General features: G+C 29.6%; 1 protein-coding gene across 16 annotated transcripts in view; it reads right to left on the bottom strand.

Moving 5' to 3' along the window:
* Positions 1-4,368: 4,368 nt before the first annotated feature.
* Positions 4,369-12,500, bottom strand: part of Hipk (Homeodomain interacting protein kinase) — a 31,613-nt gene continuing 23,481 nt past the window's right edge. For 8 of the 16 annotated variants that reach the window (XM_085662059.1, XM_085662061.1, XM_085662063.1 and 5 more), the window contains 14 exons: positions 12,453-12,500; positions 11,932-12,304; positions 11,572-11,789; positions 11,097-11,420; positions 10,793-10,972; positions 10,537-10,683; positions 10,212-10,376; positions 9,670-10,094; positions 9,050-9,139; positions 8,113-8,388; positions 7,770-7,935; positions 7,171-7,394; positions 6,150-6,470; positions 4,369-5,105 (listed from right to left, as the gene is read on the bottom strand). The exon at positions 12,453-12,500 is cut by the window's right edge and continues 171 nt beyond it. In XM_085662059.1, the coding sequence (XP_085518185.1) occupies positions 4,907-5,105; positions 6,150-6,470; positions 7,171-7,394; positions 7,770-7,935; positions 8,113-8,388; positions 9,050-9,139; positions 9,670-10,094; positions 10,212-10,376; positions 10,537-10,683; positions 10,793-10,972; positions 11,097-11,420; positions 11,572-11,789; positions 11,932-12,304; positions 12,453-12,500 (3,156 nt within the window). In that variant the 3' untranslated portion in view covers positions 4,369-4,906. The remainder of the gene's footprint in view (positions 5,106-6,149; positions 6,471-7,170; positions 7,395-7,769; positions 7,936-8,112; positions 8,389-9,049; positions 9,140-9,669; positions 10,095-10,211; positions 10,377-10,536; positions 10,684-10,792; positions 10,973-11,096; positions 11,421-11,571; positions 11,790-11,931; positions 12,305-12,452) is intronic. The other 8 variants (XM_085662056.1, XM_085662051.1, XM_085662053.1 and 5 more) reach the window with 8 other exon arrangements.

The following is a 12,500-nucleotide window of genomic DNA, read 5'->3' as shown; positions in this document are numbered from 1 at the left end:
ACTCACTCACTCACTCTCTCTCTCTCTCTCTCTCTCTCTCTCTCTCTCTCTCTCTCTCTCTCTCTCTCTCTCTCTCTCTCTCTCTCTCTCTCTCTCTCTCTTCCGCCCTTCCATCTACCATATGTTACGTGTTTATTTCATATACCACTTTATATACGATTTTACACACAACAAACACTTTCAATATGACTTGTTTATTTTTTTTTTCTTTTCTTCTTTATGTACGAATAAATGGAGAAACTCTAAGGATATGACTTTTTTGTTTCACAAATTATTAATGAGAAGAGATTAATACAATAATTATGTATTTACGCATATATATATATATATATATATATATATATATATATATATATATATATATCTAATCATTTCACAAGAAATCTTAAATACATTGTTGTACGTTCATATAGAGAGAATACAAATGGCGGGAAATTTAAATCGATTTAATGATTTAAATATCACATCCTTTTATATACGATCGTATAAACGTACAAATGTATGTGTACACATATTTTTTTTTCTTCTATCCCTTTGACAATACCTATCAATCTCAGAAGCAAAAAAAAATATATATATATAGATAAAAAATAAAATAAAAAATAAAAGAAAATAAAAAATGAATAAAGCCATAAGCACACAAGACAAAAGTGGACTAATTTCTCTCGTCGTTTTCATAATCATCAATGGATACAATTAATTAAGTAATTATTAAATAGGCACATCGAGTTGATTAAATATTTCTTTTTAGTACGATTAATTTCATTTATGCAATTTTAATATGCGCGAGTTTTATTATTATTAATGGTATAATATTATTATACGATAGTATTATTATTATTGGTAATTACGTTGTTATCATCATCATCATCATCAATCATCAATCATCGATCATCATAGTTATCAGATAAAACTAGATAAGTTCTTTTTAAGAAAAATTTTGAGGAATGAAAAAAAAAATATAAAAGAAAAAGAAAGAAAAAGAAAGGACGTACCTAACCTCACTTTCAATGTACATAGAAAGAAGGGACGACACCATTAGATCACATTAATTTATCTTGGTGCCTCTCGATACAAAGGCACTCGAGAGACTTACGATGCTAAATTATCGTGGACCCAACAGCTATCGCGGCCCTATATGTTTATTTACTAATAGTTAATACAATTTTATTTGCGGCACACTACCTGCTTTACTTTGTTTTTACTATTTTGTTAGTTTTTATAATTCCTCTCACTGTGTATACGGTAACGTACCTAAAACTCCTTTTTTATATTTATAATATATATTATACACTACTTATATATGTGCATATATACATATAGATTAATATATATGTGTCTGTTGCGTAATTTTTTTTTTACATATGCATTCACACACACACACACACACATATATATATATATTTATATAAAATTTCCTCTACGGTTTTCATTATTAGTAAACCATTTCACGCTTTCTCTCTTCGTTCATTCATTCATTTATTCTATCTTTCTTTCTTTCTTTCTTTCTTTCTTTCTTTTGTTTTCTACGTATAAAATATCTCTAATTAAACTCTGGACGTAAATCACTCTAATCAACACACCCATTATTAATCCCCATATACTATACGAGTTATCATACAGCTACATATAAATAATATGTATGCGTGTCCTGCGTGTGTATATATAGCTGTATGTATATATATATGATATATACATATATATATACATACACTTATTGTATTATTGAATAGTTCGCAAAAAACAATATCTCAGCATCATTCTATGTAAAACCACAAGAGACAGACAATATCAGTCCACACAAAAGTAATAATGCTCATTCGAGCTAAAGGAGGCTTCAAGAACCATATGTGCAACTTATTTTCCCTTCATTTATTTCTTTTTTTTTTTTCCTTTTATTTCTTTTCTTCAAAATAAGAAGAGAGCCATTCCATTAATATTTATGTACAAATCAACTTTCAAAACTTTACCTCATTAATATAGTTCATTCGGATTGAAATATATATATATATATATATATATATATATATATATATATATATTCCTTCTAAGAGATATATAGAAACTTTTGTTCTTACACCTGACGTGGAAAAGTGTGAGAAGGAAGAACACGATTTAATGAGTGAAAAGAATTAGAGAAATTATTAGGGATTTTAATATCCCTTTTGATAATATTATGTACAGATTCTTTAACGTTATCATTACAAAGAAATGGAGTTTATACAAATGAGAAATATGGTATATGCTAGTGATAAATACTGTTGTATGTGTGATGTAGCATCGTTTCATAATGATTACAAAGCAATTATTATTTCTTTATAATTTTTTAAACTTTCTTCGTGCACTATATGTATCATATTTCATTTGGTGAAATCTAATACACATTTGTGCATTATTTGTCTAAATATACAACCACGTCGAAATGCAAGAATAAGAAATATGATAATAGATAATGTTTTGTTAGAAAATTACCGAACATTTAAATGACTAAATTTCGATTTTAAAAAATAGCGGCTATTTATAGTAGTAGTAGTAGTAATAATAATATTAATAATAATAATAATAATAATAATAATAATAAAAATAATAATAATAATAATAATATTAATAATAATAATAACAAGGAGTAGACGAAGACAAAAAAAAATAAAGTAAGTTAATAAATAATAATGAAGCTATTCAAGAAGGTACAGTTCATTTTACATATATATATATATATATATATATATATATATATATATATATATATATAATATTATATATGTGTGTAATATATGCGAACACTAAGCAATCTCTTTGTTAGAAAAAATTCTAATCCAACGAGTCAGTAAATTCAATCACTAAATTCTGTAATACACTTTGTACAATCAGTTATCTGAACGAGTGCCCTTCGCATCTACTAATTATCTCCTAATGATAAGAAATCTTGTATTACTTCCTAAATGAAAAGAGCCCAAAAAAAAAAAAAAAAATAATAATAATAAATACCTACATGCATTTCTTTTCCTACATGAATAATGTATCTCGTATGCATGTTAATAGGGTAACACATGTATATTTGTTTGAAATATATATATATATATATATATATATATATATATATATATATATATGTATGTAGGATTTCTTATTAATTTGGTATTTATGAAAATACAGAAATGGAAAAATAATAATGAGAGAATATTTAAATTCGTTAAACTTTAAGTGCCAGTTATTTATACACTTAAGATACTTAAAAGACTATAAAAGGCATATCTTAGCAGAAAAAATTCTTTAGAGACAGTTAATCGAAATTTCATTAGCAATCAAATCATATATATATATAATCATTGCTTTCAGTTTCGATGGAGAACTTTAATAATTCTATAAGATACCTTCCTTTAATCATCATTAAAAACAATATACATGATATGCACCCAAGCATACCATGAGAGAAATGCAAACTTATTCATAATAAATAAAATTTACAGATAATAATATTTTATAATCAAATGATTATATCCGAATAGAAGAATAATTCCATTCGAATATTATTTATATAATATATATATATATATATATATTTAATAAATATATATATATGTATATATATATATTCACCCATTGAAATTGTAATTTATAATTCTGCAATTGTTTGATAAAAAAAAAAAAAAAAAAAAAAAAAAAAAATAATAATAATTAAAAAGAAATTGAGAATAATCGAAACGCAATTGGTCTCCCCAAATATTTTACGAGTTTTACTTCATCCCCCTTCTTTGTAATAAATTCTATTCTTTTTTTGTTCCTGGAAACTTACGATAAAAATAACATGAATCAGTTGATACACACACATACGCACGAGAACGCACGCAAGCACGCACGCACGCATACGCACACATACACTAGAGTGTGTTGTACATTATTACAAATCTTTGTTAATTTTAATAAGAATACCAACACATATATATATATATATTACACATGTATATATATATATATATAGTGATGTAATTGTAAAGCGTGCAGAATAGTAATCTAAACTACACACGATTTATAAATCTTTTTTTTTTTTCTTTTTTTTTTCTTTTTACAATTTTTTCCTACAAGTCGTAAGAATTGAAAAAGGACATTACTTTTCTTTTCTTTTTTTTTTCTTCTATGGTTAAAAATTAACAAAGAATAATAAATAAAAAGTAGCAAGAGATCTATTTTCTATGAAACTATTGTTATATGCTGCATCGTCACTGTCACAAACTCAATTGTTCTTATTTGTGTTTGTTTGTTTGTTTGTTTGTTTCTTTTTTTTGCCACCTGTACAATTAAGGAACAGAGACGATACTGCTGATTAAGGACGGATTGATAATTTTCAATATTTCAAAAAATCGTCTCTTCTAAGAAGCTAACTTAGCAATTTTTTTTTTCTCAAAGTCTCCTTTCAAAGATACATTAATATAACTTGATTGTTCTCTTCCATTAATACAAATAACAGTCATTAAAGTAGAATTCTTTTCAGAGAAAGTGAGAGAGAGAAAGAGAAAGAGAGAGAGAGAGAGAGAGAGAAAGAAAGAGAAAGAGAGAGAAATATAGGCAGACGAAATTTGAGTCTTTTGATAAATATCTTACATCAATATAATATATATATGTGTATATATATATATATATATATATATATATATATATATATACATATATATAAGATATAAGCAATACGTCCTTTTTCATTTCATAAGAATTTCTCATTGTGTTGTACATCGATAAACGAGAGGAAAAGAGAGGAGATCGTAAGTTTCCCAGGAAACAGAAAAAGAAATAAAAGAGGGGGTGGTTGTGGTGGTGGTGGTGGTGGTGGTGGTGATGGTGGTAAGAAGAGTTTAAACTAACAGTTAGAGAATGCACTTTAAAACTCTTCGTTATAGGAATATATAATTTACTCCGTAAACCACAAACCAGACGGTTGATACTGGTGTTTAGCTGGTGAAAGTGGTGCCAATCCATAAACAGCAGTAGGTTGCATATGTGCTGGTAGAGGATGCGCTGCATGGCTTGCCAGTAATGGTCTGGCTGAGCTGTGATGAGCTGGTGGTGGCAACGCACGACTAGAATCATACAACGTTAATGGAGACGAGCTGTAAAAAACGGGATAACATACGTTAGAACGTCTCCACAAATCTCTAAAAAAAAGATGGCAAATATAGATTTTTTTTTTTTCTTTTCTTTTCTTTTCTTTGCTTTTTTATGATACCGCTGGCCCAGATTACACCTGCGTATCCTAAAACTTATAGATTATTTGCTATAATATAATATGATTGTGTTTTGATAATAAATAAAAATATATTAAGATTTGTTTGGAGTTATCTCAATAATAATAATAATAATAATAATAATAATAATAATAATAATAATAATAATAATGATAATAATAATAATAATAATAATAATAATAATAATAATATTCTGGACACGAATGTGCAAATGGGCGATCGACATATTGTTATAATTAATTTATGTACAAGCATGACAAAGAAGACAATTTTTATTTAATTAACATTATATTTTAATATTGTGTAAAATATAAAATCCTTCATTGGGCGAACATACTTGTACATAAATAAATACGAAAGATATGCAATATGCAAACATGCAGTCTCTAATCAAGATACTCTACAAAAACACTAAACTATATAATATAAGATATCCTTGATGCTATACAGAGAGAGAACAAAAAATGATATATTGAAACAAAAAAAAAAAAAAAAAAAAAAAAAAAAAAAAAAAAAAAAAAAACAAAAAAAAAAGATAAAAAAGAGAGAGAGAGAAAAGAAAATAAAACTTATTCTCTTAATAAGAGAAATCAATATACTGCTATATGATAATCCGTGCAAACATATTGAACAAAAGTAAAAATCGTGTAAGCCTTTTAAAAGATAATCTCTAACTCTGTAGTAGGATACAACACATCATGTAATTATGCATGAACATACATATATCATAATCATATAATGATGTATATATATCTATATATATATATATATATATATGTATACATACATAATACTCCTAATATCAACAATAACGACAATAACATCAACAAACATACCTTAACGGCACGAATACATTTAAACATTAAATAATACTAACACTATAAACGTAAAATAATAAATGGTACACACATGCATGCATCAACTAGGTGTCTAGGTACCCACCCGGGTGTGAATCCCTGAAAGGTGGGCACTTGTTGCTGCTGGATAGCAGTAGGAGCCTGAGAAGGCGCAGCAGTAACATATACAGGGGGTGGCACAGCATGTGCTCTTGAACGCACATGAGCGTACTCCTGGTAGAGAGGTTGTCCCAGATGCTGGGCACCCCCTATCACAGGTCCGCCTGTGGGGCTTCTGCCTCCACCACCACCCCCAGGACTCAGATGGACTGGATGCCCATGGTGGCTGTGGGTATGACCCGGATGGGCTGCCGAGCCTACCACCTGGCTCTGCCTACAAAACCCAGAAGAAAATCCACCCCTTCATTACGCAATTCACATGCTTTACTCTTTCTTGCGCTTTTAAACTTTTCCCGGCATTAATTCAACTGAAATTTATATATTACTGATACTACCATCGTATAACGAGGACGTTAAATTGGAAGAAAACGAGAAAAGCAAAAAGACACAATATATATAAAGAAGATTTGTTATCGAAACAAAAAGATAAGGAAAAAAAAGTTTAAAAAAGAAGAAGAAGAAAAAAAAAAGGAAAAGAAAATATCAGAAGAGAAAAAGAAAATAAAGGAAAACTTCATGCCTCTCTCATTCATTTCATATGGATGTGTATCTAACGAATACAACTCCTGAAAAATCATGCAATATTATTTTATACTTTTTTTTTGTTTTGTATTATTCTTTCTGTTTTTCTTTTTCATTACAAATTTGTCTGGTCCTCGAAATATATATATATATATATATATATATATATATATAAAATAAAAAAAAAAAAAAAAAAAAAAAAAAAAGAAAGAAATAAATACCATGCATCGAGCACACTATTACAATAGAAATAAACATGCTAGCTAATTTTACCTTGAAAATATCACAAAATATCTAAACTATAACTATTTTTTTTTTTTTGAAAACATGCCTTTTAAAAAATATATCATAGAACACAAGCTCTCATGCGATATCTTATATTTATGACTCACCTATATTGATGAACAGGATTTGCTACTGCCCACTTTTGATGATCTCTCGAATGAGCTGCTGGTGGTTGTACGTATTCGTGTTTATACTCTGCTCGTTTTCCAGGCCAAGAGACTCGCTTGTCGGTACCAGTTGTGTAAACGATGTGTTGTTCTTGGAGATGAGGATGAGCGCTACTTGTTGTCACATACTGCAAGAAGTAGTCATGCATGTCATAGGCGTCATCCTAGAAAAACATTACCCAAAAGAAAAATTACTAATGGAAGGAAATAAAGAAACTAATCATTTCCATGAATCCAATTTTTCTCTTGCTGTTGTTTGCAGTATCGTTATCAATTGAAATTATAAATTAAAAAATAAAGTTTAACAAAAAAATCATCAAAGAGAGAAAGAAAACAAAAAAAAAAATATAGAAATAACTTTTCCTAAAGTACAAGAAATACGATTATATCGTAGAAAATTTTTGTCAACGATAAAGTCAAATATTAAATCAAACTGAAGACATTTAAGAATAATAAGATATATATAAATAAAGAGAGATAGAGAGAGAGAGAGAAAGAGAGAAGGCTCGAAAGAAAGGAGATAAAAAATGTAATTTAACCTGATAGGTTGGTGGCTCTTTGCATGCTGGCGCGTGACATGGATGTGGAGCGACATACTCAACGCCAGGTTCAGATTTAGTTGTAACGTTCACCATATTGCACTCGGATTGTACCTTAGCCAATAATCTCTTCTTTTGTGACTGAGAGGAATAGCCAGAACTACTGCTGCATTGGGAATATAATTATTAGCATGTAAGTAGATTATTTGACACAAAGATGAAAACAAACAAACAAACAAACAAACAAACAAAAAACAAGAAAAAAAAAGAAAGAAAAAAATAAGATATATATATTAAATTCAAATAAAATGACGAGAAGAGTAAAAAAAAAAAAAATGGTCACCTGCTAACATGATGTTGTTGCTGAGGCTCATGTTTAATATGTTGAGTGGTGGTTTGTTGATGTTGCGGATGTTGTGGTACTTGTTGATACAAATGTGCATGAGCTCTGCCTGGACTAACTTCGCCATCGCTATCACCAACCGTAACACAGCTAATAACATTCTTCCTTTGAGCTCTTTGTGACGAGCTTTGTGATGTCGTATGAGAACTTGTGTGAGCTTGCGTACTTGAGTGAGCTTGCTGCATCGTTGGTACAACTCTCGGTGTAGATTGTGTACTGTAAAAAAAGGAGAAATACAATTTTTAATTGTTTAGAATTATTATGATTTTTTTTCTCTCTCCATCTGTTTTTTTTTTCTTTTTTATTTGAACAGATGATTATGAAAGTGATTTACATTGATCTATTTTTCGTTCGATGATATTTTGACGTACGTGTTTCAATTATATGAAAATGTTAAGAATAACAAAATATGTTCTCTTTATATATAATATCAGAAATATAACTTGGATACACTTCAATAATCATCGATTCATTTTTAATTATGATAATACTTTTGGAATGTTCTACTTATGTTAACATTTTATTAAAACATGCATATAAGGATATTATGGTTACCTAGATTAATGAGACAGCCAAGAAATATGACTTTCGTATTTGTCTTATGTATATACGTTATGTGTGTGTGTGTGTGTGTGTTGATTTTGTTAAATGAACTAAATGATTTTTTATTGTATAGACGAATTAAAAAAAAAAAAAAAAAAAAAAAAAAGAAAAAAAAATAATAATACAAAGATTATGAATTAATTGATCAATTTAAAAAAAATAATTAAAATAATAATAATGATAATAAAAACGAATACGAGGTATTATTATAATGATTTTGTGTGTAGTGTATAATGTGTTGTGTGTTGTGCTATATTGTAATACAATAATGTACCTTCGAATGACCTCCTCACGGACAGGACGTCCGTCGCCAGACAGGCGAGTTGCCAAACTTTGACAGGCTCCGCATTGACGATCGCCACAGCTGTCAATGATATCATGCATGATTCTACTACGAACTAGCATATACTAGGATATATAACTCGAAGATAGTGGGGATTTACTTGCAGGATTACTACTTGACAATATCGATGGGTTATCATTTTTCGTTAACTTAATTTGTTAGCTTTTACAATCTGTAAAATGTCATTGGCCTTATAAAAAAAAAAAAAAAAAAAAAAAAAAAAAAAAATATGCTTCTTATCATACAGAAAAAAAAAAGAAAAAAAAGAATGATAAATATATGCAAAAATATATCAAAATGTATATATACACTATTATAATACAGATTGTCAAAAATGAGCAAAAAATACTGTTCATTTAAGCAATAAATAATAGACTAATATTCTACTTTTGAACTTTTCATAAAATGTAAAAAAAGAAAAAAAACAAACAAAACAAATATATATATATATATATATATATATAAAATAAAAATAAAAAAACGAAAAAAGGAAAGAAAAAAAGATAGGAAAAAGACAAAAACGAAAAATCAAATACAAAAAGAAAACTCACCATTTCCCAGGTGACTCATCTTCGCTGTCGCTAATAGTAATAACAGAAACAGCCGGAGATGGTGTATCATATATCGTGATAGTTTGTTGCCGGACGGATGCAACTTGTTGATGTTCTACATTGTGACTACTACTGTGCTTGCTGCTGTGATGATGAGATTGAATTGGTTGTTGTTGCCAATGTCCACTCGAAGGTGAATGTCGTCTCATACTACTTGGTGGTGTACTCTCCTTCACTCTCTTTTTCACTGGACTCAACTGTTGAGTTTCCTTTTTATGTTCATGCCTGTGTTGACTTTGCTGAGGTACGGTCACATGATGTTGATGATGTTTCGTTACACTACGTTTGCCCCAACCTTGCGGTGGATGTTCGACGAGAGCACTAGTGTTATATACTTCCGTGACAGGAAATACTGGCCGCTGATCCTTCCCCAAAACAAGGGTAATCAATTGGAACATTGCATTGACGAAATATATTACAAATGATTTGTAATAAAAATAAATATGACACTTATTTTTTACAATAAGGTCCAATTACTTTACCTGTAATATGGCAGAACTATCCACGATAAGTGGTCTACCCCAATCTCCAGCATCGCTTAATAATGGCTGTTGAATGGCTGCATGCTGTGGTGGTAATTGTTGCCAAGATGGAACTATTGCAGCCATTTGTCGACTTCCACCAGGCCATGATGTTTGTACGGCATTCTTTTATAATTATAATAATATTATAATCGCATCAAATACAAAGGTATATAAAAAGGTATCGAACAAAAAAAAAATATATATATATATACATCTTTTTTCCAAGTTGTAGTTTTTTTTTTTTTTTTTTTTTAATAAAACATGATTATCTTTATGAACTTACAGTGAGCAACATTTGTCGTCCAGTTTCTACCATAGACACAGGAACTGCTGCATACTGTTGTTGCGCGGCTACCGCAGCTGCCGCAACAGCTTGCTGCGATATGATCGACGGTTGAATTTGAAGTGGACCTTGTTGAGCCTGCGGTGGCTATAACCATTAGTTTATAATCAAATGGAATAACGCATATCACTTTTTATTTAATTATAAATATATAACACAAAATAAATAATTTATTTATCATTTTTATTACTATTACCTGAGCAACTACTACGTGTTTGGCTGGACTTGGCATTGTTTGATAACCAGGAGGAGGACATAATATACCAGGTACTAATTGATGTGAAAAATCATGCACCGCACTTCGGCCACTGTTTGAACCACTAGAAGAACCACTGTATTGCGTTGCTCGACGACTGCTGTTGCTATAGATTTGATACTGCAATGTTTCAAAATAATATTATTAAAAAAAAAAAAAAGAAAAAAGAAAAAAAAATAGGAAAAAGAAAAAGAAATATTAAAATACAAAATAAAAAAATAATTAAAATTTGATTAAAACTAACCAGATTGTCATAGCCCGTTGGAGCAGTGCGATGTTCTCTAACTAAACGTTGCACTTGATTGGTCAATTGATTGTTAAACGTAAGAGTAACTGCGCTACCATTTGTCGTTGGTACAAAATTAGCTACTAAGGATGTAGGCGGGGGTGGTTGAGGAGCAGGTGGTGCTTGATGGTGAGCAGGACTTGCAGTAAAATCGCCGGCTCTTCTGCAAACCTCCATCATTTGGACGGAAGCCTTGACACTGTTATAATGCGCATAATCGACTAAATGTGCCAGGGTAACGAAAGCATGATTCAAAGCCTCTCCGGGTGTTATTCGGCGCTCCTAAAAATTGAATTATCTATGTGTATAATAACCACCGTTATAATATAATTAATTTTAATTAATAATAGAAATGAAAGAAAAGTCATTATATTTAATATATTGTACAACACATCATGGAAATATATTTTGATTAACATCAATTAGATATTACTACCTGGTCCATGGTGAGCATCCTCTTCAAGAGGTCAATGAACTCTCTCCTATCTGCCTTTTCAGGTAAAAGCTGACCACCATCTAAATCAGTCGGTACATTAACTTGGCCAATATCGTCGAGACAATTAAAAATATATTTTCTAGCTTCTTTTGATTTAATTCCAGTCTCTGCCTCGTGTTCCTCCGGTGTCTTTAATCGCCAAAACGGATGCGTACCTAAAATGAAATTTCAATGTGAATATAATCATAATGTTTAAAACATAATCTTGAAAAAAAAAATATATATAATAATAATAATAATAATAATAATAATAATAATAATAATAATAATAATAAATTATATTTTGGATATACTAACTGTCCATGTCTCGATAAAAAAATTTCGTCGTTTTACTAGCATTATTTAACATATGTTCCGTCGGTAGGCCCTGAGTTTGACTAATATATCGAATCTGATCGTACTCCGAGCTGCCCGGATACAAGGGCCATCCCAAAAACAATTCTGCTACGACACATCCGAGCGACCACATATCTATCGCTTCACAATAAGGAAGTCCAAGAATAATTTCTGGTGCACGATAGTATCGCGATTGTAAATAAGTATTGCAAACTGCTTTTGATACGTGAGAGGCCGAACCAAAATCTATGACTTTCACTCGATATGGCTGACGTGAAGGATCCACTAACATGATGTTTTCTGGCTTAAGATCCGCGTGTATAAGGCCCAATTGCTAAAAATCATCAATCACCATTTATTTATAATACCAAAAGGAAAAGAGAGAGAAAGAGAGAGAATAATATTTTATTATATTTATTTTTATTTTTATTTTATATTTTATAATATTAATATAAAATATTTTTTATTTTATAAATACATACCTTGAGCTTCAATAAAGCAGTTAAAACCTGTTGTAGTATCGGCCTGAT

The sequence above is a fragment of the Vespa mandarinia genome, chromosome 17, assembly GCF_050613455.1.
Source record: "Vespa mandarinia isolate Hongniang chromosome 17, ASM5061345v1, whole genome shotgun sequence".
Classification (NCBI taxonomy): Eukaryota; Metazoa; Arthropoda; class Insecta; order Hymenoptera; family Vespidae; genus Vespa; species Vespa mandarinia.
Note: the sequence above shows the minus strand (reverse complement) of the source record. Positions and strands in the feature narration are given on the sequence as shown.